Source organism: Prionailurus viverrinus, chromosome E3 (assembly GCF_022837055.1).
Source record: "Prionailurus viverrinus isolate Anna chromosome E3, UM_Priviv_1.0, whole genome shotgun sequence".
In the NCBI taxonomy this organism is placed as follows: domain Eukaryota; kingdom Metazoa; phylum Chordata; class Mammalia; order Carnivora; family Felidae; genus Prionailurus; species Prionailurus viverrinus.
In genome coordinates this window covers 28,976,798-29,003,970 of record NC_062576.1, presented here as the reverse complement: position 1 = coordinate 29,003,970, position 27,173 = coordinate 28,976,798, and the positions used below count along the sequence as shown (strand labels likewise).

Here is a 27,173-nt window from a genome sequence, read left to right as displayed (position 1 = left end):
TTAGCTGCGGTTTTCAGAAATATTACGTCACTGCTTTGAAAGTACACGTTATAAAGTGAGCTTAATGGGCAGTGTGCCCTACGTTTCTGGAAGTAGACTCCAAACTGTCCCCATTGTGTTCTGCTTCGTTAATGCGTTTCCACCTCCGTAGCGCTCTTGACGTGTCGGGCTGGATGCTTTTCTGCTGTGGTGGGCTTGTTCTATGCTGTGTACCATTCTTAGCTGCATTCCTGCCCTCTGTCCACTAGATGCTGATAGCAGACTCCGGTTGTGATAACCAGGAGTGTCTAGATGTTGTCCCATGTCCCCCAGAGAGCAAAATTTTTTAAAGTAAAAAAAAAAAAAAAAAAAGGCTTTAAATGCAGAAATGATGCATCTCGAAGTTGAGGGTGCACTGAGTATTTGGTTTGATGAACTGATTTCTCTGACTGGTTATTTTGCCCTGCAAAGGAGCATGCTAGAAATGTGTTTAAAATATTAATTTTCTCCAAATATTTTACGTGGGTATGCCGTGTCTGAATTTTCTGTGGGTTCTGTGGTGAGACTTTGTGACATTTTGGCCTCTTGTCAGGGTATTAGTTTAGTTATTTATCTGAGAATGAAGATTGAGATTTGAAATACCTGGGTCCCTCTCCCAACCATATCCCTCTAGAATTCCCTTATGGAAGAACCTTCACTCGTAGCGGCTCCTGGGTGGCTCAGTCGGGTAAGTGTCCGACTCTTGGTGGGCTTAGGTCGTGATCTCACGGTTTGTGAGTTCAGGCCCCACATCGGGGTTTGCCGTGGCAGCACAGAGCCTGCTTGGGATTTGCTCTCCCCCCCTCTCTCTGCTGCTCGCACACATGCATGCTCTGTGCGCCTGCCTCTCTCTCTCTCTCTCAAGAATAGATAAACATTAAAAAAAAAAATCTTTGCTCCCCTTGCCCTTCCAGTAAAGCCCAGGCTCCTCACCTGGATCCCTGGCCTGGGGTGGGCCGGCCCTTGCTGCCCTCCAGCTCACTCCTACCTGTCTTCCCCTTCACACGATGTTCCAGTCATCCTGGCCTTCCTGTTCCTTGGATGTGCCAGGTTCTACTTGTCTCTGGACCTTTGCGCATGCTGTTCCCTCTGACTGGAATGCTTTTCCATTTCTCCTTTGTCACACCAACTAACCCTCACCTGTTGGTCCTTTGAAGCAGATGACTTGACATAGAAGTAACCTTGATTAAATTTCATCAAGGATATTTCCCCAAGGAATCCTTCCCTGATGACCCAAGCTAGGTCTCTCTTTTCAAAGGACTTTTTTTTTTTTTTTAATTTATTTATTGAGAGAGAGACAGAGAGAGAGAATCCCAGGTAGGCTTCATGTTCAGCACAGAGCCCAGTGCAGAGTTCATTCTCACAACTGTGATATTATGACCTGAGCTGAAATCAAGAGTCAGACGCTGAACTGACTGAGTCATCCTGGCTCCCTTTTAAAGGACTTTTTATTGATGTATGTATTTATTTTTATTTATTTATTTTAAAGTTTGTTTATTTGAGAGGGACAGACAGCATGAGCAGGGGAGGGGCAAAGACAGGGAGAGAGAGAGAGAGAGAGAGAGAGAGAGAGAGAGAGAGAGAATCCCAAGCAGGCACTGTGCTGCCAGCACAGAGCCCAGTGTGGGGCTTGAACCCACAAAGTCGTGAGAAAATGACCTGAGCTGAAACCAAGAGTCAGTCACTTAACCAACTGAGCTACCGAGGTGCCCCTTAAAGGACTTTTTAAAGGACTCATTTTTTTTCTCTTAGCATTTACCCCAAACTGTAATCAAATACTTTTTTTTTTTTTTTTTAATCACATCAGGGACTTCTTTTTTTTAAGTTTTTTTATTTTTGGGAAACAGTACAAGTGAGCAAGGGCAGACAGATTGTGAGAGAATCCGAGAATGCCACAGAAGGGCAGAGAGAGAGAATCCCACACAGGCTCTCCAGTGTCATTGTAGAGCCTGAATCGGGGATACAGCTCACCCGATTTGGGGTTTGAACTCACAAACCGTGAGATCATGACCTGAGCCGAAGTCGGATGCTTAACTGACTGAGCCACCTAGGTGCCCCACTTCTTGAGAGGCAGGAGTTTTGTTCACTGCTAGAGGCATTTAGTGAATTCTTAACTAAATACGGAACTGTAATCTCACTAATGCGGATTTCCACTCTTGAATTCCTGATATTAGAGTCTGTGATTGACCTAGTGTGGGGTCTGATCCCAGGTCTGGCATCTGAGTCTGTCGTGACTCAGTTTCCCCCTTGCTGAGCATCTCGGGAAGTAGAATCCTCCTGGCGAGTGGATGGGCCAGCTGCCATCTTGTTAACCAAGTCTGTCTGTCTGTCTTGCTGCCTTCTGTATTTGCTGCCTAGGGCTCAGTGGCCTACGTCCCCCAGCAGGCCTGGATTCAGAATGATTCTCTCCGAGAAAATATCCTTTTCGGACGCCCCCTCCAGGAACGGTATTACAAGGCTGTGATCGAAGCCTGTGCCCTCCTCCCAGATCTGGAGATCCTGCCCAGCGGGGACCGGACGGAGATTGGTGAGAAGGTCAGTCGGTACAGCCTCAGTATGGCGCCTGTATCAGTCAGCCACAAAATCTTAGGGGCTTGTGTTAAATACTTATTCTCCCTTTTGACTGTGGTTGGCTGACCCACACTGGGCTCAGTCAGGCAGCTCTGCTCCATGTCACGGGGCAGCTGAACTCGCCTCTAGGCTATGGGTTTGGCTGGGGTCCGCCCCGCATGGCTTCTTGCTGGGGCTTTGGCTGAAGGGGTGATAGCTCTACAGGGGGACACCCTTCTCATGGTGACAGCAGAAGCCCAAGAGAGACAGGAAAACCACATGGTGTCCCTTAAAGCATATTGTCCTTTTCACCTGGTTGAACTGAAAGATGGGAGATCAGGAAGTGCCCTTCGCCTTTGCAGTCATGTGACTGTGGAGTCACATGACAGGGCGCTCTACAGGGAGGAGAGGTGCCAGTGATTCAGATGTCCACAGTCCCTTTCAAAGCAGCGATAATAGTAAAAATAATATGGTCGCCAGCAGCTGTTGGGCATTTACTCCGTGCCAGGCACCGTGATAGACATTTTTATGTATTTCATCCTCACGGCAAGCCATGAGAGGGGATTAACTGTCATTTGCATTTCGTGGTTGAGGAAAGAGAGGCATAGAGGGGGCTAAGTGACTTGTCCAAACACCTTCCCACTAATGTTTGCTTATTTTTGAGAGAGAGAGAGACAGAGCGTGAGTGGGGGAGGAGCAGAGAGAGAGAGGGTGACAGAATCCGAAGCAGGCTCCAGGCTCCGAGCTGTCAGCACAGAGCCTGATGCGAGGCTTGAACTCACTAACTGTGAGATAATGACTTGAGCCAAAGTTGGACGGTCAACCGACTTGAGCCACCCAGGTGGCCCTGAGTTAGTTGTTTTAATGCACGTGTCTGTTTCTGCCTCATGGAGACTCCTCAGCCAGTCCCCGTCTGGCTGCCAATAAAAGTCTAGAGCGGGAGAATATGACTGGGTCTGACGTCTGCCCCGGGCCAAAGAGCTGTGGCCGGAGGGGCCATCAAAAAGAAGCTGGCTGCCTGAGCCCCACCTGGGTGTGTAGGGAGGGCAGGCATCTCTCTCGGCAGAGACTGGGCCCCATTAACCCGGCGGGGGGTCCACTTGGACTTCCCAGCCATGGATGGAAATGACAGTCGGTAATTGATAATCTGTAGTCGGAGGGAGAGCTGTGACTGCTGCGGTGTGCACCATGGAGCGCCCTGGTGTGAAGTAGAAATCGGTGCCCTTCCTACTGGTGAGTGGGGGGGGGGACTTCGGCACCCCCAGAGTGCAGCCTGCCTTGGCTCTCTGTGGTTTCACCGTGAGTGAGAGATCAGAGCAAGCGCGTCAAAGTGGTAGCTATTAACTAAAGCAGCAGCAGCGGGCTCGTTACGGCATCTGCCGGTGCCTTCTGTCAGACTCCAAGATCCGGAGCCTTCCTGTTGCTTGGTGCCACGGGCCGCCCCTTGCCGAATGCCCACGCTGTGCCAGCTGTCTGCTCAGCAGCTCCCAGGGGCTCCAGTTTTCTCTTCTGCCTGTTTCAGGGTTGAGGCTGGATTCCGTGGTCGGCCTTGAGCACAGTCCGTGCAGATACAATCTCATGCCTCTGCTTCCTGCTCAGACGAGGGGAGGCGGTTCAGCCCTCCAGGGCCGCCAGCCGGGGTCTGCTGCCTCCTGAGCAGGGCTCCCTAGGAACCCCCCCCCTTCTGCTGTGTCTCTCCCCAGGGCGTGAACCTCTCTGGGGGCCAGAAGCAGCGTGTGAGCCTGGCCCGGGCTGTGTACTGTGACTCTGACATCTACCTCTTCGATGACCCCCTGTCGGCGGTGGATGCCCATGTGGGAAAACACATATTTGAAAATGTGGTTGGCCCCAAGGGGATGCTGAAGAACAAGGTACCTGCCGAAGGGCCAGGGCTCGGCTCTGGCCGTCCTCGCGCATTTGTTCAGTCAAAATGTGCCCCCTTTGGGAATCCTTCACTTCCCACCTTTCAGGATTATTTTATTATTATTATTATTATTATTATTATTATTAATGTTTATTTATTTTTGAGAGAGCAAGTGAGTGAGCATGAACGGGGGAGGGGCAGAGAGAGAGGGAGACACAGAATCCGAAGCAGGCTCCAGGCTTCCAGCTGTCCGCACAGAGTCTGACACGGGGCTCAAGCTCACAAACTGTGAGACCACGACCTGAGCCGAAGTCAAATCTTTAACCGACTGAGCCACCCAGATGTCCCCCCCCCATTTTTTTAATTGGACTTCAGAACACGTTTCTCATGCTTCCCTTGCATGCCTTTCTGGGACAGCTTTCTTGCTCTTGTCCTTATAGGGGGACGTCCTTGACACTCACTTGAAGTCCTTGCCTTCATGTGGCCAAAGGAGGCTCCTCTTCCCGATTTAATAATGGGCGGCTTTGCAGAGGGAAATCCTATCCCTTTTGACTGATGGGGCAGCTCTCCCTTCCCTGCTGACGTGGCTGTAGGCTGAGGGACGGAGGTTGTGAGCAGGAAAAGTGCCTATAGCACCCGTACGTGACAGGAAATGTGTCCTCACCTGTTCATCATCATCATCATCACCATCATTTTTAGGGGAATTATAGGACGGTTGAGAAGGAGTACTGCTTTTCGGTTTTTTTCCTCTGGAGAAAGAAGTATTTTCCACATGTCCATAGGGAAAATAGAGAAGATTCAGAAAAACACAACAAAGAAAAAAAAAAAAGCAATTTTGGACAACCCTACCTCATGCAGATTTATTTATTTCAAGCCTTATAAATAGATTATCATGTCATGTGTGTACATAATGGACCTCAAGCCACTTAACCTATTGTAAGCATCATCCTATACACACCATAAAAATTCTGGATAAACATAATTTTCAATTTAAAAAATTTCGTTATCAAAAATCTAAAAGAGTGTAAGAGTTATACGTAAAGCAAAAAAAAAAAAAAAATGTCCCTCCTTTGTCCTGCGTCCTAGGCCCTGTCTCAGGAGACAGGTGTCACCAGGCCGCTTGCTGTCTGTTTCTGTACCACCCTTGAGCTAAGACTGGCTAAGACTGGTCTTTACATTTTTGAAGCGGTTGGAAAAAATCTGGAGGGGAAAAAAAAAAATTTGTGACATATGCAAATTGCATTGAGTTTAAATATATTTTTATATTTATGTTTCTATATAATACATGTACATATTTTATTTATATAATATATATTTATTGGGTCACAGACCATCTTTTTCCATCGTATGTACGACCACCTTCACGCTGTGGCAACTTCACCACCGGTTGCCGTAGCAACCGGAGGATCCATAAAGCCAAAAGTATTTACCATTTGGCCCTTTAAGAAAAAGTTTGCCGACTCGTGTCGTTTGATGAACGTCCTTCCAAACCTTGACTTAACTGGATAAAATATATACAGACGTGCGAGTTTTGTAGTGTCTTTTGGGAGGTGGGGGATTACCTGAAAAGAAAATTACCCCACGGCACACAGATTGTTTTGTATCTGTGTCATTTTTCTGTTCTTGGACACATGCATGGTTCCCTCCCTGCCTCCTTCTCATCCTTCAGATTTCTGTTCACAGATAGGCTTCCCCATTACCCTTGTTAAAATTGGAACCTTCCACCCTCGGTCTCATACCCCCCCAGCACCCGCCGTGTTGCACTTGTATTGGTCCTTTCTTCCCTGACCCTGGAGTGTGGGGCTGGGATCTGTTTCCCTCCCTGTGGCCCCCCAGCTCCTGGAAGGTGAGTGTTGGAGGGAGGCACCCATAGATGGGGGCGTCCCCAGCGCTCAGACTCGAGCTTGGCCGCTAGGCGTAGGGGAATTGCACTCATGCCCGGGCGCTGACTCGCGGGTCCCCGCTCTGCCCGCAGACACGGCTCCTGGTCACACACGGTATCAGCTACCTGCCCCAGGTGGATGTCATCATCGTCATGACCGGAGGCAAGATCTCCGAGATGGGCTCCTACCAGGAGCTGCTGGCCCGGGACGGGGCCTTCGCCGAGTTCCTGCGCACGTACGCCAGCACCGAGCAGGAGCAGTCCGAGCAGGATGACGGTAGGGCGCGCGGGGTGCCTCGCTGGGCCCCCGCTGCCTCCCGGAGGTTCCCCCACACCCCCTCCGCGGTGGCCTGTCGGCAGTGGGCCAGCCTCTTCAGGGTCCCAATGCTTTGGGGGCCGCATTGAGAGGGGGTGCCAGCGCTTTGCGGCGGGGGCAGCAGATCTGGGCCCAAGTCCTGCTACTTTCCTGCGATGTGGCTCTGGGCCGAGCTTAAGTGTTCTCTCGGCAGGCACAGGGGCGGTGGTGAGGTTCTCAAGAGGCTGTGGGAAGCAGTGACTTTGTATGGCATAATCTAGAACAGATGTGAGGGTCGTGGGGGTTGTAGGCTGCTGGTTGGCAAGACCTCGGTTTGAGTCCCGTTTCCCCTCTTTTTTTTTTTTTTAAATGTTTATTTTTGAAAGAGAGAGGGTGGGGGCAGAGAGAGAGGGAGACACAGAATCCGAAGCAGGCTCCAGGCTCCGAGCTGTCAGCACAGAGCCCGATGTGGAGCTCAAACCCATGAACCGTGAGGTCATGACTCGAGCCGAAGTGGGATGCTTAACCGACTGAACCACCCAGGTGCCCCCCACTGCCCCTCTTACTAGGGTCCCCCAAACCCTTCTGAGCCTCAGTTTCCCCACTGATAATAACAGAACAGTCTCTGGCACTTGGTGCAGATTTCATGTGCTGAATTCCATAGAGCCTTGGGGGTAGTGCCTGGCACACAGTGTTCGGGCCATGACAACTGTTGTCATTACCCGCCCCGGGAAGAGTGCCCATCTCTTCACCCCATGCCCTTGGCACCTGCCAGGTCAATGCAGACCTGCCCCCTTCCCACCTGCCGCACCCACTGTGTCCTCTCGGGCCAGGACTCCGAAAGCTGGAACCTCACCCTGTCCTTATTTGAAGGCTTCTGTGGTGAGACTTCTAAGAATCTGTCCTCTCCTCTCTGTTGGCTTAAATTTCAGGGGATTGGTTTGCCGCCTTCAGGCTGCCCTGTGTTTCATCACTCAGACTAGCATCTCAGAGGCTCCTCTCCTCCCCTCTCTGCTTGGAGCTCTGACCCCACAGAGAGGGAAGAGGTCATCTGACACCTTTGCTCCTTGGCTCGAGGCGATTGCTAAGAATGAAAACGAGAGATTGCTCTTCCGGCCCTGATCTCCCATCTCCAGGAGCAAATTACAGACTCCCCCAGCCTCCCGGGCACGTTCTTTATGTGCTTTGTCCCCAGGGAGGCCTCAGATAGATTGTCCACAGGGGCAGGGCTGCGGGACTGCCTCGTTGGGCAATTTGCACGGGTGCTTTTGTTCTCGGAACGTCTGTGATACGGATCTAAGACACAGCCGCTGCTTGCTGAGGGCTTCCCGGGGCCCCTGTTCTCTGCCGGAGTTCCCTTGTTGACCCCTTCCATCGACTCACGAGGGAGTAGAATTGTTAATCCCGGTTCACTGGTGAGGAAAGTGAGGTTTAGGGAAACTTGTCCCTTCTGTGTCAGGGACGGCCGGGTTCCTGTAGCTGTGAATGGGGCCGGTCCCTAAGAAAGAGCCGTCTACTCTTCATCGAGGTAGTCATTCAGCAGATTTTTATTAAGCATCTACTACTATGTGTTGAGTGCTTGTATTAACTCCCTAGGGCTTCCTTGACAAAGTGCCACAGGCTGAGTGGCTTAAGCAACAGAAATTTAATCTCTCACAGTTTGGGAGAATGGAAGCCAAAGACAGAGGTGTTCACCGGACTGATTCTTTCCGAGGCTCTGAGGGAGGGCTGTTCCACCCCTCCCCTGGCTTCTGGAGAGCTGCTGGCGGCCAGTGGCTTATAGATGCATCACCCCCACATCTGCCTCCGTCTTTCACACAGAAACCTGGCTTGTTTCTGTCTCTCAATTTCCCCTTTTTGTAATGACACCAGTTATATGGGATTAGGGCCCACCCTAATGACCTCACCTCAACTCATTACACCTGCAGATAACTTGTCTCCAAATACAGTCACGTTCGGAGCTCCTGGGGGCTAGGAATTCAGGAATTCCTAGAACAACACTGTTCTAGGTTTTGGGGAGACAGAAGTGAATGACATCTAGACAGATCCCTATCCTCATGGAGCTTGGAATCTGTTGGGAGAAAAGGGCAAAACACAAATCAAGAAATAAATGGTTTCCTAGAGCGTTAAGTGCTATGAAGAAAAAAAACCCACACAGGATGATGAGCTGGGGAGTGATACGGATGACACCTGGCCATGCAAGGTGGTCAGAGACACCCTTTCTGAGGAGGTGACCTTGGCATGGAAGGTTGCCAGCAAGGAGAAAATCCGGGGAACAGTGTGCTGATGCAGGGAACGGAAAGGAGGCCGGGGTGGCCAGACCATGGTGGGTGAAGGGACAGTGGTGGGAGATGGCCTTTCAGGGTGAGGCGTTTGGGGTTTGGTCTCAATGCAGCGGGCATCCAGTGAATGTCAGAGAGGGGCAGCAACTTGGCCAAGGACACACAGTGGCTGCTAGGCAGGGGTGGGACCTCAAGTCTGGCCTAAGTTTCAGTCGTCTGTTCCTTCCCTTGGTGCTTTATGTGTCTGCCTGGGGTCAGGGCTCATCCATTGCCTCTGCATTAGTGTGCTTCAGGAGCCCCAGTGGTTTGTCACGTTTTATTGAGATACAGTTGGCATAGCATACGATCCTCCCATTTAAAGCATACAGTGTAGTGATGTTTAGCACGTTGAGAGTTGGGCAGCCATCACCAAAACCGACTTTAGAACATTCCGGTCACCCCTCCAGAAAACCTCGTAGCCATTAGCAATCACTCCCCATTTTCTCCCAGCCCCCTAGGTCCCTGGCACCTGCTCATCTTTCTGCCCCTAGATTTGTCTGTTCTGGGCATCTCATGTAAATGGAATTCTAGACCGTGTGGTCCTTAATGAGCTGGTTTCTTTCGCTTCCTGTGATGTTTCTGTGGCTCACCCGTGTGAGAGCACATGTCTATACTTGATAACCTTTCTGTGGCTGGGTAATACACACCCCATTTTATTTATTCAGTCAGGTGATGACAGGTCAAGTTGTTTCCATGTTTTGGCTGTTATAAATTGTGCTGCTCTGAACCCTCTTGGTATTAAAAGTGTTTCCTTTTGCGAGCATGAGGCAAGAAATGCCTCCAGTTTATCATTCCTGGTGGGAATGAGTTTCTACGTGTCTCTGCTCTTGGGGCCGGAAAGTTCTGTCTTAAGTCTAGCCTGCTTCCCTCCTGCTTCAGGGTTGCCTTCCTCTGATTGTCATGCCACTGCCACGTGCTGGATGAGACAACCCCACAGCCCCTGTACGTCACAGTCCAGCTTCCTTCAGGTGAAAACAACCCTGTATGCTCTCTCAGGTGACACGTGTGCCTTTTACTGAATCTTTTTCCCCCGAACGAGGTCTCCCTCCTTTGTATCCAGGTGCACAGGGAGCATCCTTAAACTCTGCTGACCACAGATGGGTTTTTTCACTCCCCTTCCTCCACCACTGCCAACAGATCCAAAGCATTTGGTGCAGAACACGGAATACTGCCAATTACTTTTTTTTTTTTTCTTTTTTCCTTTGGCCACGTCAGCACTTAATTTGGCAATGAAAATGCCACCCTTGCACCACTGCAGGGTCATTTTCCCAATTTAGCCGTACAGCCTCCCCCAGAAGTCCTCAGCCCTGTGGGTCTGAACTCACACTGGGCGGCGTCTTCACTTTCTCCCTCTCTCGGAGGGGCCCCCAGCACTGCAGCTTGGCATCGGGGTCCGATATTGCTCAGCTGTGGCAGGTTTCCAAGAGCCAATGACCCTGAATTTGTTTGAGCCACATTTTTGGCTTCCCCTAAAGGGAAACTTTTTTTTCCCTTGTTGGATTAATCAGATCTTTTTTAGAACACCCAGGCTGAAGGGGGAGAGTGGTTGGTTTGGGGGGATTCTTTCCCAGGGGGGTAGGGAATAGTAGAGGTAACAGGAAGTAGGCTTAGGAAGAGAAGATACTGACCAGTCTTGGCAGGGATTTATTACACTGATTAATAGGAAACTTTTTTCTTCCTTTTTCTTTTCTTTTCTTTCCTTTTTTTTCCCTTTCCTTTCCTTTCCCTTTCCTTTCCTTTCCTTTCCATGGCAAAGAGACTTACATACTGACTCATTAACCTTTGTATCCGGAAGGTAAAGAACCTTCCTATGTACTCTGGTGTCTTTATTAGGAAGACTGCTCTAAAATTTACAGCAGTGGTTTTTAGCGGGGGGAACATCTGTGCCTCCCAGGATACTTGGCAGTGTCTGGAGACTTTTTTGGTTGTGACAACTGGGATGGAGGAGGGCAGTGCTAACACAGAGGGTAGAGACCAGAGACGCTGCTAAGCATCCTACAATGCACAGCACTCTCCCCCCACACCCCCCCCCAGAAAATAGAGCATATGCTCTGACTCCACGCTCCCCAGGTTCTTTCCTGTCGTCTTGGGAGAAACACCTTTCTCCCACTTTTCAGAACCTTACTTAATTCATCTCTCAACCTCATGTCTAATTTTTTCTGTTTTTCAGATTTTTGCTGACAGTTTCTTTTTTTTTCTTTTTCTTTTTTTTTTTTTTTTTTTACTGATTAGGGAATCAATATGTGCTCATTTTAGACAGCTGGAAGCTGCAGGAAAAACCCACAAAACCAGGAAAAAGAATGTCCATCCACTCACCCACCTGCCAGGGGGTTTGTCTGTGTCTGTCTTGCCTCGGCCTTACTCCCGAGCAGAGGAGTGCCCTCTGTGCATTCAGCCATCAGGTCTCCTTTCTTTCTTTCCTTAACAGTGGTAACAGTGGGTCATAAGCACCGCCCCATATTGCAAAAGTCTCTCATAAACACCGACCAGCTGCTGGAGAATCCAGCGTCCAGATGGCACATTCCTTTAGGCTGTTCTCAGTAGCCGTATTTCTTCCTCCTGAGTACGAAGAACTTTCTGGGCCTAGGCTGGTGGATTGGGCCAGGCGATGCAGCCGGTCAATTCCGTTTTTGGTCAAAAACGAAGCGTTGACTGTAACGCAGCGACTTGGGATTCTTCCCTTGAGGGAGGTTTGCCTGCTGGCCCGTGCCCAAGCAGAGTTCCAGAACCTTCTTGAGAATAAACAACAGAGCTCCGAGGTGCTGGTTTTGAGGGCCGGTGGCTGGCTGGACACGGAGCCCAGGCAAGGGCACTTAGGAGGTCCAAGGGCAGGGACCCTTACACCCCAAGGGTAATGGACAGCCCCTTACCTGGTACCTGGAAGCCCTGGAAGAACATGTATTGGAGAAGAAGTTTGGTGCCTTTGGTGAAAAAAAAATTCTTGCTGTTTTATAGCACCCCCCCCACTGCCCCCTTTCATTTTCCACTTTCTCTGCTTTAGTTTTCTTTGTGGTACTAACCACTGCCTGACAGCCAAGTCTAGATCTGTTACTTCGTGTATTATCTCTCTCTCTGTCTGTCTCTCTCTCCCTTTCCCCTTCCCCTTCCCTTTCCTTTTCCCTTCCCCTTGGAATTTAAGCTCCATGAGGGCTTTTTGGTCATTGTATATCCCCAGGACTGGGAACAGTGCCTGGCACACAGTAGACGCTCAGTATAATGTGTTAAATAAGCAAATGGATGCATGATGCCTTGATTATTGAAGGCACATCCTACATAAGCTTTGAACATTAACACAGCTGTATAAAGATCCCAGATTAGATGAAACTATTCATTGATTTTACCCATGTGTCCAGGGTTGGTTTAGAAATCAGCTTTACGGGGCGCCTGGGTGGCTTAGTCGGTTGAGCATCCGAGTTTAGCTCATGTCATGATCTCGTGGTTCATGGGTTCGAGCCCCGCATCAGGCTCCGTGCTGACAGCTCAGAGCCTGGAGCCTGCTTCAGATTCTTTGTCTCCCCCTCTCTCTGCCCCTCCCCTGTTCATGCTCTGTCTCTGTCTCTCAAAAATAAACATTAAAACAAAATTAGAAGAAAGCAACCAGCTTTGTGGGTGTGGGATGTGAGATGGCATCATGGTGGCCAATGGGGTGCCCATTCTGGCCCTGGAAGGTCATCTCTGCTTCACTTGGCCATTGATGTGTTAATCTGTCCATCTGCGTGTCAGGTGTATACAGAGCGCTTGGTGTATGCCATGGGGACACCCAGTACTTGAGCCACTGTGTGGAATGGTGCCTCTTGGATTGTGCAGTGCACGGTCTCTTACACCCTACATGGCCATCCAGTGTGCCTGATGATGGGAATAGAGTAGTGGAAAAGACCTCTCTGTTTTCAAGAGCTCACAGTTGGATGGTGGAAACAAACACCAAATAATCAACGACGTGGTGGTGCTAACCGCAGTGATGGAGGTGAGCCTGGGGGGCTGGGGGGGACCAAGATGAAATCTGAGCCAAGTCACCTTCTCTTCCCCTTTTCTTGGCTCCATCTGTAGCTGGTTCAGAGTAAAAGGTTCCTTGTGGCCCAGACCCCTGTCGTGAGCAGCATCCGACCTCGAGGAACTGAGGGCTGTGGGCTAAGTAAGCAAGTAAGAAAATAATTTTAAATGGCCCCTTGGTTTTTGAGGGCCTGCGCAGGAAGCCCAGGCCCTGGCGCCCGATGGCCCAGAGTCAAACGGCAGTCCTGCCACCTGTGTGAATTTGGGGGAAATGACTCCCTTTCCACAAGTCAGTTTTCTTACCTGAAACGTGTGATAGAGTGGAGGCCTGTGTGCGGTCCCCCAGCTGCCACACCCACCCCACCCAGCTGTTTTACTGTGACCAGTGCAGACAGAGGGTTGGCTTGCATTTTTCTAGATCTTTTTGTGTTTGACATGGTTATAACTTTTAGGGAAAGGGCTGGCCCCGTGCAGTGTGCTTGTCAGAGATCTACCCAGAACATGTGGGATGGGGCCACTGAGGCACAGGTGCAGCAGGCCCCTTGAATAGCTTTGCCCTTCCTCATCCTTAGGAGATAACATCCACCCATCCCCTCTGGACATTTATTTTTTTATTTTTATTTTTATTTTTTTTAGAGTGCGAGATGGAAAGAGGGGCAAGTGGAGAGAGAGAATCTTAAGCAGGCTCCACGGTCAGTGCCGAGCCCAACGTGGGGCTCGATCCCCCTGACCCTGGGATCATTACCTGAGCTAAAATCAGGAGTCAGGCTTTCAACTGACTGAGCCACCCAGGTGCCCCCACTCCAGGCACTGATCCTGTAGCTTTGTGCTTGGAGAGAGGCCCTTGACGGTCTGCAGACCTTTATTGGACACCTCCTATGTGCCAGGCTTTCTGGTGGACCCTTGGGGAGGTAGTCTGAATCCCCAGATCTACTCATCAGATTGGTGGCCTTGGTTAAGCCTGACTGCCATGTAGGTCAGATGACCATGATATGAGCATGTCTTGAAGGAGATCTTGTCTACAAAATGCTTGGCACGTAGTGGGTGGACAGTGAATGGCCACATTGTGGTTATTATGATCCCACCCTTACTTGCTGGGCATGGGCAGGACCTAGGCAACCCAAGGCAGAGCCGGGAGATGCCTGATGGAGTAACTGCAGGTGTCTGTGGGCGCCCAGAGGAGGGCTGTCTGTTAGCAGAATTACAGCAGGGAAGGCTGTGCTGGCTCCCTCTGGCAAGGTAAAGGCATCACCAGCCCCTGGAGTGGACCCATCGCTCCTGCCTTCCTTAAACAGCAATATGTCTTAAGGGTCCAGACGTAAGGGCTCTTCCGTAAGCCACAGAAGCCGACTCCGGCTGCTGAAACAAGGAAGAGAACCAGGTAGCGCCGAAATCAAAGGCCAAACCAAACGAGCAAGACTCAGGAAGTAGGAACTCCGGGAATCCTGTTCCTTTAGGACAGATCAGCCCAAGCTGTCTTTAGTCCTGGTCGGGTCACTGATAGTTCAAAGTCATGGGGAAGGGGTTCCTTGGACTAAGCTTCTGCCCTTGGGCAGAGCCCCCGTGGCCTGCCTGTAGGAAGAGACTGTAGGAAGAGGGAGGGGCTGACGCCTTGCAAAGAAGGAAGACGGAGTGGGGGATCCACCCATGTTCACGTTGCCCCCCTAGGACTCTCAGTCTGTCTCCTTTCGGTGGAGAGTTTTCCAGCTGCCCCAGCTGCTGTATCAACCTGTGGGCTAATTGGGTTGAGAAAGGGGGTCACGGGAGGCCACTGTGAGGTCTCCCATCCAGACCTTACGGCTCATACTGGGTGAGGAGCAGAAGGGGAGGCTGAAGCTTGCACAGGGCAGCCTGTGCGGCCCTGAGAGTGGGGCTCTCTGAAGCCCTTGCCACAGTGCAGGTGTCTCTGGGCGTGTTTTCAGGCATCCTTGTCCCTGCACAGAGAAAGACGGTCAAGGCCAGGCCGGGGCCTCCAGTGCCGGGTGCATATGTGGCTGTCCTTGCCTGCACGGAAAATCCTTGTTATCATTCTTCTCTGTGATATAGTTGTGTTTTTTTTAATTAAAAAAAAAAAATAAGATGGGGCGCCTGGGTGGCGCAGTCGGTTAAGCGTCCAACTTCAGCCAGGTCACGATCTCGCGGTCCGTGAGTTCGAGCCCCGCGTCGGGCTCTGGGCTGATGGCTCGGAGCCTGGAGCCTGTTTCCGATTCTGTGTCTCCCTCTCTCTCTGCCCCTCCCCCGTTCATGCTCTGTCTCTCTCTGTCCCAAAAATAAAATAAACGTTGAAAAAAAAAAAATAAGAAAGATGCTGCATTAAAAAGAAACATATAGGGGCGCCTGGCTGGCTCAGTCGGTTGAGCGTCCAACTTCAGCTCAGGTCACGATCTTGTGGTCCGTGAGTTCGAGCCCCGTGTCAGGCTCTGGGCTGATGGCCCAGAGCCTGGAGCCTGCTTCCGATTCTGTGTCTCCCTCTCTCTCTGCCCCTCCCCCGTTCATGCTCTGTCTCTCTCTGTCTCAAAAATAAATAAATGTTAAAAAAAAAAAAAAGAAAGAAACGTATAAAGCAGTGATTGTCAATCTTGGCTGCACCCCGTAATTATCTACGGAACGTGTTTCTAGGCATGCTAACTGCCACCGTGGTGTCTTTCCCTTACCAAGCCCGTGCACGGCCTCATCCATCCTCCCACTTACGAAGGTAGCTGTGACTCCCGCTTTGCAGATGTGAAAGTTGAGGCTCAAGGAAGTTTATTGCTTGCCTAGCCCACACAGCTGGGAAGTAAGAGAACACTTCATTCCTGACTGTGCTCTCACTCAGGATGGGCGCCTGGCCTCCCTGCATGCTGTCATTGCAGGGACCGAATCTGGGCGGGGGGCATCCCCGGGGGGGGGGCGGTGCGTCCTTCACAGCCAAGATGGAGAATCACCAGCTCAGAGCTCCCCGCCCCCAACGCGGGAATGGTTGCCTGCCCCGCTCTGCAGTGTCTCATCTGAAAGAGCCTGCCTTTTTGCATTCTGCGCCACTTCACGTCCCATCAGCATGTTCCCAGGGTCGCCCTGCCCTTGCTGGCTGCGTATTTGTCCCTTTAGTAACATCTCCCCCGCATGCCCTCCCCTCCTCTTCCAGGCCAGCGCTTTGGAGTCCTACACCGTGCGTCTCTCTTGTACGCTCTTTGTCCTGGGAGCGGCGTGCAGAGTTGAGTGCGGAGCGGGGGTGATAATAACATACGACCGAGGGGTCGGGAGAATGAAGGCAGATATTGTATGTCAGCACAGCGGCCACCCCTTGTTTAATAAATGTGAGCCACTGCCGTCGAGGTTACGGTGATGAGTGTGGATGCTGAGGGTGTGACTCCTGGGACGGGGGCACATGCCTGGCTGGTATTTCTCACGGTGGCTCCACCAGTCGTCAGGGAAGTTCATCACTATGGAGGAAAAGGCACTGCTCCAGGCACCCTCTACTCTAGAGGGTCTGGACCTCCCCACGATCTGGCAACCGAAAACTGGCCCTGGGAGGTGCGGCTGGAGCGCCTTCCCGGACTCCTCCTGTTGGCTGATGCTCTTGTCAAAACTGGTTGTTATTTGAGTACGCGCCTTGCTCGGGATGCTTAGGGACCCGTGAGCTGTGCCCCGTTCCCCACGAGGCTCCTTGCTTCCTGGCCCCTTGGACTAAGCTTCATGTAGCTGAGACGCTGTTAGCGGCACTGCATTATACCTGTTGCTGCCGGCACAGGGCACCCTCCCCTGCGGGGCCCTCTAGGTGGTTGCAGGCCGTCACCTGTGGCCCAAGGGAGCCAGCCAGCAACACGTATCTCCCGCACCTGCGCCGGGAGACTGTCTGTGGCCTCAGCAAAGCAGCTCCTGCTTTCTGAGCTTCCTGGGGGTCAGGTTATCTGCATTCAAGTGATGGGTTTTCCTCAATGTCCTGGGTCTTGGTGTCCAGCTCCTGACATCACAATTTCCCTCTCTCCTGTCTTCTGCCCGGGTTAACAGGCATCAGTAGTCCCGGGAAGGAGACGAAGCAGATGGAGAATGGCATGCTGGTGACGGACGTCGCGGGGAAGCAGCTGCAGAGGTAGGGGGTACGGGCGGACCTGTTCCTCCGGATTCTCCAGGCACCCTGTCTCTGCCACCTGCCTGGGTCGGGAGCCAAGAGGGATGGGAGTGCCGGCAGCCTGTCTGACCTACCGAGACAGGCCTTCAGCTCCCCGAGGTCTTAGAAGATGTAGGCTTTCTGCCTCCTTTCCCAAATCATTAGGAGACCTCACCTGGCACTGTTTACCAGATGATGTCTGCACTTAGGACACTCATGTCCCCCACATAATATCGATCTTGGCTCAAGTCGTTCAGAGGGGCCTGGACTAGTCAGGCTGTAAGAGCCAGTATTTGAATCAAAATGGTCACACTGGTAGCGACCACGATGTTCAGTCCACCATTAGGAGCCAGTCATGGCACCAGCCCTGTATGGTCTGTTGAAATCTTACCTTCCCATTTTATAGATGAGCAAACAGCACTCTCCCTAAGTCATGCAGCTGGAGAGAAACTGAACTTTTTTTTTTTTAACATTCATTTATTTTTGAGAGAGACAGAGCACAAGCGGGGGAGGGACAGAGAGAGAGAGAGAGAGAGAGAGAGAGAGAGAGAGAGAGGGAGGGAGGGAGGGAGGGACGGACACAGAATCCAAAGCAGGTTCCAGGCTCTGAGCTGCCAGCACAGAGCCCGACGTGGGGCTCGAACCCACGAACTGTGAGATCATGACCTGAGCCAAAGTCAGATGCTTAACTGACTGAGCCACCCAGGTGCCCCGAAACCGACCTTGGATTTGAACCCAATCCTGGTCTCTGAGCCAGTGCCCCAAAGGTCTAGGCTTTGCTGCTTTAAAGGAGGTTGTTTTCAGCTAGAAGGTTTGGGATTTGGAGGAGCAGCATTCCATGAGCCTGCTTGCTTAACCTCTCTGTGCCTCAGTTTTCTTATGTGTCAGATAGGGTCTGCGGTGTACCTACTGCAGGGGGCTGGCTGTAGTGAGATGGACACCGTGTAGTGCCTGAGAAGTACTCAGCACAGCACCTTGCTCCGTCAGCACCCAGTAAACAGCACTCACTTCTAACTGGGTGAGCTGGGGCTGCCTGCAGTTATCTTGCTCCGGGTGGGGGTGGATTCCACAGACACGGGGCTGGGAAGGAAATTGGTGTGAGTAGCTCCTCCCATCAGAACACTGCACACAGTAGCCCCCTAGACTCCTGATTTTTGTTATACGGGACAGGTGGAAATATTCCTGCTCTGTTGGCGCACCCGCCAAGGCAGTGAGCTAGCTACATGTGTGTAAGTCACGTAGAACGGAGCCTCACCCCGGGGCTGTGGGGGCACTGCCGGGATTCAGGCACGTGATCAGTTGGTCATGGTTGCTGCGATTGGAGAATTTGCTGAGAAAACTGACATAAGGCAGCACCTGGAGGTGGTCCTGGGACCTACGGGCGGTGACGGTGGGGGGCTTGCCAGGGAGAACCATGAGCGGACTGAGCAGAAGCGTCGGGGACACTGGGCATATCAGTTGCTATGAAACAGATGACCTCAAACTTAGTGGCTTGTCATCTCCTAGTTTCTGTGGCTTTGGAAGATCTGGGCACGGCTGAGCCGCTTCGTCCATTCAGGGTCTCACACGAGCCACATCCGAGGTTCCTGGCAGGCTGGGGTCTCATCTGAAGGTTCGGCTGGGGAAGGATCCACTATGAAGCTCACATGAGTGTTGGCAGGAATCAGTTCCTCAGGGGCCGAATCACTGTCCTCAGTTTCTAACTGGAGCCCCTTCCGCTCCCAGCTGGCCTGAGGAGCCTACAGGCTTCATGAATGCCTGCAAACCAAGAAGGCAGTGGGGAGAGTCCCCAACCAGGATGGAAGTCACATCCCATCGCTTTGCCCGTGTGGGACTGAGCCATGGCTCAAGAGGGCATTCTTGTGCATATGCCCACGCACGCCTGCCTCATTCTCCAGGGTGGCAAGTCCCCCGGGGGTGGGGCTACCTCGGGGAAGGCTCTAAAGAGGGCTTTGGGCCACACGATCGGTGATAGTGTATCGTGGTGTTTAAAGCTGATGACGACCACCGGCAGGCCAGAGATGCTTCTTGAGCACTGCCTGTGTGAAGGAACATCTTCTCTGTGGGGTCCTGTGTCGTGGGTCCCCTCCCTGGGTCACAGCTGTGAAATCAGAGGATTGAACTAGCTTGATGCTCTGCTGGGCTTGCCTCTGTCCCCGAGGCTCCCGTTTGGTTGACGCTCGTGTGCCCTGCTTTCCCCAGACAGCTGAGCAACTCTTCCTCCTACAGCGGGGACGTTAGCCGCCACCACACGAGCACCGCCGAGCCGCAGAAAGCTGGAGCCCAGGACGAGGACGCGTGGAAGCTGGTGGAGGCAGACAAGGCTCAAACGGGGCAGGTGAGGACCGTGGCTGGCGTCCCTGCGTGCGGGGCCCTGTGCAGAATGCCTTGTTTATGTTCGCTGGTGTCTCGCCCCTCAACAAGCCTATAAAAGTGCCATTTCCCAGTGCTGGAAACAGGGACCCGAGAGCCTAAATGACTTGCCCAAGGTCGCAGCCAGGGGATGGCAGAGCTAGGATTTGAACCCTGGCAGCCAGACTCCAGGGTTGATGGTTGTAGCCTCTGCTCTACTGACCACCCCCTCCTTTGAGCAACTGGGGGCTTTCTGTAGGTGACCTGGGTGCTCTAAATCCTGCCTTCCCACTTGTGGGAAGTTGTGTACAAGGTAAGGTTGCCTCTGAGATAACATCTCTGTCGCGTTGCGTAATGCGAGTCTTTGATTTCTGTTTTAACCCTGATGATTACCTAGAAAGTCTGAGTTAGATGCTCGTTTATCTTTTATGCCTGTCTTAGTCTGGTGAGCGGCTGTCACAGAAAACCATAGGCTGGGTGGCTTAGAAGCAACCTGCCTTTATTGCTAGCACTTCGGGAGGCTGGCGAGCCAAAGACCAAGGTACCAGCAGGCGTTTCTAGAGAGGGCTTGCTTCTTGGTTCGCAGACAGCCGTCTGCTCTGTGGAGCCACTCCTCTAAAGGCACTAACCCCGTTGTGAGGGTTCCGTCCTGAGGATCCGACCACTTCCCCAGAGCCCCACCTCTTCATACCATCTCCCTCGGGGTTAGGATCTCAACATCCAAACTTGGAGGGACACAAACATTCAAGTCTGTAGCACTGACAGGCGCTGACGTCTTGTTGTCCCAGGGAAAATTGGTTTCAGGCCCTTGTTTTCTTGTATGTGTTTTATGCTCCCCTGTTTTGGCCGTGTGTCAATAATCTTCCATTTATGGTAACGATCCAGAGTTTATTTTTAAAAATACATGTGGTATGTTTTTTAAAAAAAAGGGGAATGGAATTTTTAAAATAAGAAGTAAACACCCCACGTGGGGTGGTTCAGGAACAAGCGAGGTCAGGACACCGTTCTCTCAGATCTACCTGGATGCATCCGGAAGCTCCTGGAATCCTCCGTTTCAGGCTTCTTCTCTCCTCTTCTCATCGCAGCCTTGGTCAGGGGTGGAGGTGGCTGTAGTGTATCCTCCCTCCTGTTCTCGCTGGTCCTCTGGGGAGCCAGGGGAGTGACCCCAAATCAAAGACCGGAGAAGGAATGCCGGGCCCACTTAGTGCTTATTTAATCCCACACCGCCCGGTATTACCTGCCTTTTATACGCCAGGAAAACAGAGCAGGGGGCTTGTGACTTGCCGGAGCTCGACTGGGAGTGGAGCTGGGCTCAGCAAGCTCGCTCGGAAATCTTGGACTCCCACGCCCACCGTGCTCTGCTGCTGCTGGGGAGGTCCCCAAGTCCCGCAGTGTAATTCCGGGATCAGCAGCAGGCTGCTTGGCTATGTGACAGAGCCAAACGGTGACAAAAACATGGTAATTCTGGAACAGCCCCGCACCCCCCACCCCCCATTTCAGTTGGAAAAACGGGGCAAAATAAAAGTCAAAAAGAAGCACTCAGTTACACATGAGACCTCCGGGCTTTCACCTGTTAACCTTTCAGCCCGACTGTTATTCACATCAGTGGTTTTTATGACCCCAAATTCAGCACATGAGAGCTTGAAGTGACCACGAGCACACCCACACAAGGACGGATACCTGGCGTTTGTGGAAACCGAGCCAGGCAGATTGGGCCTAGGGCTGGCCCAAAGCAGGCTGCCCCTGTCTCTGGTGTTCAGGCCCCCCTTTGAACAACTACACAGAACTATTTAGCCCTCCTCCTGGGCTCCACAGGGAAGGGAGGAGTGGGAGAAGTCCTCCTTGGTTGCCCTTTGGAGCCGAGGAACAGACTAAGCCAGCACCGACCATCCAGGAGCCAGTGGAACCAATGTGGAGTCGGTGTTCGCGTTGAGAGGAAACGAGGGGGGAGGTAGCACTTGGTCTCGGTTGCTAGGCCACAGGTCACACCTTCCTGATGGGCCTGGACTAAAGCTCCGAATGCTAAACAGGATCTTCCAGGCCCCGTGTGGTGTGACCGCCGCTCGTTCTGTAGCTCGACCGTGTTCCAGCCACCCATGCGTCCCTTCGGTTCCCTAAACGTGTTGTGTTCCTTCCTATCTCAGGGCCTTTGCACATGCTGCTTCCTCTGCCCTCCGTGCTTTTTTTTCCGTTCTTGGTCATCATTTCCTCAGGGAAATTGTCAGGTTACCTCCCCGTTCGGTCAGGTCGTGATGCCCAGTTTTACGCTCTGAGGGAATCCTGCACTGCTCCAGCCCTTCTCTATAATTACACATTCACCTGGACGCTGGATGTCTGTCTTGCCACTTGACCGGCAGCTCCATGAGGGCAGAGACCTTGACTTTCTCTCCTGCTGACTTTATCCATCAACTAAGGGGGACTGTGCCGTGGGCGTGAGCACGGGGAGGGGGGGGGCGGGGGGACTGGATCACACAGGCGCTGTTGGAGTGCCTGACCTTGGATGCGTGTGGTGGGAACACCCTCCGAATGCCTTCTGTCCCCGGGTCTGCAGGTCAAGCTGTCCGTGTACTGGGACTACATGAAGGCCATCGGACTGTTCATCTCCTTTCTGAGCATCTTCCTTTTCTTGTGCAACAACGTTGCTGCCCTGGCTTCTAACTATTGGCTCAGCCTCTGGACTGATGACCCCATCGTCAACGGGACCCAGGAGCACACCAAAGTCCGGCTGAGCGTCTACGGCGCCCTGGGCATTTTGCAAGGTAGGGGCCGTCTCCTTCCCATCCTCCTCTGCCCACCCAATTTTGGCCACTTGAAATGTCTCCATGTCTTATTATGCAGTTGGGTCCCCCATTTGTCAGGGTTTTGCAGATCCCCAAACTAAGCCAAACTCACATGAATGGTACCTATCACTTAGTAGACACTCAGATACCTTGTAGAGGGAATGTTTCTTGAATGCTCTGTTTCATGGGGCCCTAGGAGATGAAGAGCACTCCAATGTGTCCATTTTACAGATGAGGAAAGCTGAGGAACAGCAGCCCCCTCGAGCCTTGGCAAGCAAGGGCCCTTGCCCCTTGTTCCTGTGTCAGGGTGATAGGGCTTCTGTAAACTCTCACCTGTGGACTTTAACCTGCTCCTGAGAGTGGGAACTTGGTTATGCTAGTGGTGCTCAATGTTGTCCCCTGGGGGGACATTAGCAATGTCTGGAGGTACTTAGAGCTGTCACGGTGCGGGGGGGCAACTGCCTTGTAGAGGTCAGGGGGTCGCTAGGTGTCCTGCAGTGCATAGCCCGGCCCCCACAACAGAGAATGATGTAGCCTCAAATGTCAGTAGTGACGAAATTGAGAAACCCTGTGTACCCTTCTTGTGGTTCCACGAAGGTCCCCAAACACAACAGCGTTAATAATAAGTGTTGTTGTTTACCGAGCACTTACTTGGTGCTGGTTATGTTCTAAACATTTTTGGGTGTTTTAACTTATTTTGCTTTTGCAGCAGGTGTCATGAGGTCACAGCTAGTATTTTCTGCATTTTAGAAATAGAGACTGTAGCAGCACTTGGGTGGCTCAGTCACTTGCCCTTCTGACTCTTGATTTTTGCTCAGGTCATGATCCAGGCTTGTGGGATCACACCCCACATTGAGCTCGGCACTGGGCATGGGGCCAGCTTGGGATTTTCTCTCTCTCCCTCTGCCCATGTTCTTTGCACACACTGTGTCTCTCTAAAATAAAAATGAGTAGGGGCACCTGGGTGGCTCTGTCAGTTAAGCATCATGGCTGAGGCTCAGGTCATGATCTTGTGATTTGAGTTCAAGCCCCACATCAGGTTCCATGCTGACAGCTCAGAGCCTGGAGTCTGCTTTAGATTCTGTTTCTCCCTCTCTCTCTGTCTACCCCTCCCCTGCTTGTAGTCTTTTTTTTCTTTTTCGTTTTAATTTTTTTTTAATGTTTATTTATTTGTGAGAGAGATACACACACACACACACACACACACACACACACAGAGTGCAAACAGGGGAGGGGCAGAGAGGGAATGACACACAGAATTGGAAGCAGGCTCTAGGCTCCCAGCTGTCAGCACAGGTCCTGACGCAGGGCTCGAACTCATGAACCACGAGATCGTGACCTGAACCGAAGTTAGATGCCTGACCAACTGATCTACCCAGGCACTCCATCTGTCTTTCTGTCTCTCTCAAAAATAAACATTAAAAATTTTGTAAATAAAAATAAATTAATTTTTAAAAAAGAGAAAAGAAAAGAAATAGAGACTCTAAGCCCCAGTGAGGCTAAGTAAGTTGCCCGAAGTTGCACAGCAAATACATGGGCAGGGCTGGCTTTGAATGAGGTGGTCTGGCCCAGGAGCCCCTGCTCTTGATCACTGTGCTACACTATGCTAACCGAGCGGTGTGTTTAGACTCCTAAAAGCAGTGTGCATCTGTCCCTACCTACGTGTGTTCAGTGTCTGTGATACGTAAGTATAGGTTTGATACATTTGAGTACTTTCTGTACAGCGGCACACTGCCCTTCACATTCAGCAGTGCTACAAGTTTACGTATCATTGTTGCCATCTTAGGAGGACCCCCGGTGCCTAGAGGTTGCGGGAAGGTCCCACAGCTGGTAGGTGGCAAAGACACAGTTGGGCAGCGCTGGCTGCAGCCACTTGTTTCAGCCCCTGCTCCCAAGAGTAAGCCTCTCCATCCCTATGAAGTCTCTTTGCAAAGAACGGCTGTCTCGCTGTGGCTTGTTCAGAGGAGCCACTGATGTCTCATGGTCTCCAGGAGATGGCTTTGAAAAAAAAAAACAAAAACAGAAGAGTAGACATGGATTTCCCAGATTTCTTCATCCCTAACACCTCGTCATTGGGCATGGGACTGGCCTCCAAACTGTCCTTGAGGGAAGGTGGGACACAGAGTGGGTGTGATGTTTCCCTGCCTCACACAGCAGCAGTGTCTGTTCCAGAGCTGAGCTGTCCACTCTGGTGGCCGCTGGCCACAGTGTGGCTCTTTGAATTGCAGTTCGTCAAACCTAAGTAATAGTATCAGCTGTTCAGTGGCATTGGCCACATTTCAAGTGCTCAGTAGCCACACGTGCCTAGAGGCGACCACACTGGACTGCATAGGTCCAGAACATTTCCATCATTCCAGAAAGTTGTGTTGCATGCCACTGGTCTAGAGGAATGTGGCATACAGATTAAGAGCATGACCCTGGAGCAAGCAGGCTTCCTGGATCAGAACCTCGACTCTGCTGCTGGTTGGCTGACTGTATCGAGGGCAGAGGAGTTCACCTGTCTGACCTTGAGCTCCCTTCTCTGTAAAATGGGTGCTAATAGGATTTATACAGAGTCAGTCTTAAGAATTAGGTGCATGTGGGGGCGCCTGGGTGGCTTGGTCCGTTAGGCGTCCGACTTCGGCTCAGGTCACGATCTTGTGGTCCATGAGGTCAAGCCCCACGTTGGGCTCTGTGCTGACAGCTCAGAGCCTGGAGCCTGTTTCAGATTCTGTGTCTCCCTTTCTGTCTGCTCCTCCCCTGTTCATGCTCTGTCTCTCTCTGTCTCAAAAATAAATAAATTTAAAAAAAAATTTTTTTTAATAAAAAAAAAAAAAAAGAATTAGGTGCATGTGGGGCGCCTGGGTGACTCCGTCGGTTGAACATCTGACTTCGGCTTGGGTCACGATCTCATGGTTCGCGTTTGAGCCCCACATCGGGTTCTGTGCTGACAGCTCAGAGCCTGGAGCCTGCCTCGGATTCTGTGTCTCTCTCTGTCTCTGCTCGTGCTCGCTCTCTCTCTCTCTCTCTCTCTCTCTCTCTCTGAAAAACAAACATTTAAATTTTTTAAAGAATTAACATGTAAAACTCTTGTACGGTGTTGAATAGACACTGAGTCCTCAGTAAACAGCAGCCACGACTCTCGTCATTACCGTTGCCATTTTTCTTCGAAGCTGAGCGTGCAGGCCTGTTGCGTCTGCATGGCCTGTCCTCACCCCCACCCCGGGCCCGGGCCCCACTGTGGTGTTTACCGCCAGAACGTTGCAGGTATCTCCGTGTTCGGCTACTCCATGGCGCTGTCCATCGGGGGGATCTTTGCTTCCCGCCGCCTGCACCTGAACCTGCTCCAGAACGTGCTCCGGTCCCCCATGAGCTTCTTCGAGCGGACCCCCAGCGGGAACCTGGTGAACCGCTTCTCCAAGGAGCTGGACACGGTGGACTCGATGATCCCTCAGGTCATCAAGATGTTCATGGGCTCCCTGTTCAACGTCATCGGCGCCTGCACCATCATCCTGCTGGCCACGCCCATCGCTGCCATCATCATCCCGCCGCTGGGCCTCATCTACTTCTTCGTGCAGGTGAGAGGCGGGGTCCCGGGGCTGCAGGAGGAGCCCTCCTGGGTTTCACGCTCCCGTGTGAGTCCGGGCCTCACGCCGTCTTCCCATTTCCGCGGCACGGCGCTGTGCGCGATTTGCCGGCAGAGGGCCCAACTGGTGTTTGTCACTTTTCAATACCTCTCAAAGGGAGAAAAGCTATAGTAGTAAAGACACCTTGATTGTTAAAATAGATTATTAACATTATGGAGGTACCCGGGTGGCACAGTCGGTTAAGCGTCTACCTTGTGGTCTCGACTGAAGTCGTGATCTCATGGTTTTGGGAGATTGAGCTCCACATTGGGCTCTGTGCTCACAGCACAGAGCCTGCTTGGGATTCTCTCTCTCCCTTTTTCTCTGCTCTCCCCCACCCATGTGCACACGCGTGTGCTCTCTCTCTCTCTCTCTCTCTCTCAAAATAAATAAACTTAAAAGAGTTTTATGAAATTCTTTAGTTCTTAGCCCCCCTGCAGAAAATAGAGATGTGAATAACAGCAGCTCAGACAAGATGTTTGTCTTTCTCTCTCCTAGTGGAAATGTATTTACTTATTTGTTTGTTGTTTCTATTTATTTTTTTCTCATAGTAGAAATTTAGAGGTGGGCCCTTCAGCTCTGGTATGGCAGTTGCACACATTTGTTAATGTCCCAGACTTCATCGCTGTTGTGGTTTTCTTTTAAGTTTTCCCAGCTTTGCACAAGCCTTCCATTCTTAAGTTGACCTCATGGTCTATGGTGGTTGCTGGAGCTCTAGCCATCAATGTGTATTTCAGAATACAAGACCGAGGAAGGGGAACAAACACAGCAAGGGAGTCAGTGTGGTTGTTTAGGTGATGGCCACGTAAACTGTGCTTGCAGCTGACGGAGGACCATGTCGAGGCCCTGGTGGTGCAGCTGGGAGTGTGAACTCACCTCTGTCTGATTTTAAAGCTTGCGTTGGTAACCATGGTGCTGCACTGCCCCTTTCTGCCCCGAAAAGGTTACCTGCAGCACAGTTGCTGGCGGGAGACAGTGGTTTAGATGGGAGCCAATCACTACAGCACAAAACAAGAGCGAGAGCTGCCAAGATCTCCACGCATCAGGCTGTGCCATGGCCTGCTCACGCGGGGTCCAGAGCCCTTGGTCGTCAGCTGTCCCCCAGGTTCCACCACCCTGTGGCCCCGTGGTTGGTGTGCATGAATGAAGGTTGGAACCAGAGAGAGCAGGACCCACTGCGACACCCTCATTGTGTTCTCTTTAAGTTGGTGCCAGCTTTTTTTTTTTTTCCACTCAGTGATGGGATCTCGTGTTCCTTAATGGAGATAATTACGGAGATGTTGTTGTGATACCACCGATTTTATTTTTTATTTATTTATTTTTAATGTTTTAATGTTTAGTTTTGAGAGAGAGAGAGAGAGAGAGAGAGAGAGAGAGAGAGACAGCACGAGTGGAGGAGGGGCAGAGAGAGGGGGAGACATAGAAT

The 27,173-nt window shown here is 51.6% G+C and overlaps 1 protein-coding gene across 2 annotated transcripts in view; it reads left to right on the top strand.

Annotated features, from left to right (window-relative positions):
* Positions 1-27,173, top strand: part of ABCC1 (ATP binding cassette subfamily C member 1) — a 141,199-nt gene that overhangs the window by 98,659 nt on the left and 15,367 nt on the right. Inside the window, exons 17-23 of one of the 2 annotated variants that reach the window (XM_047837683.1) lie at positions 2,377-2,553; positions 4,272-4,439; positions 6,408-6,591; positions 16,911-16,992; positions 19,240-19,348; positions 21,914-22,121; positions 25,389-25,699. In XM_047837683.1, the coding sequence (XP_047693639.1) occupies positions 2,377-2,553; positions 4,272-4,439; positions 6,408-6,591; positions 16,911-16,992; positions 19,240-19,348; positions 21,914-22,121; positions 25,389-25,699 (1,239 nt within the window). Of the gene's footprint in view, positions 1-2,376; positions 2,554-4,271; positions 4,440-6,407; positions 6,592-16,910; positions 16,993-19,212; positions 19,349-21,913; positions 22,122-25,388; positions 25,700-27,173 lie in introns of both variants that reach the window. The other variant, XM_047837682.1, reaches the window with a different exon arrangement.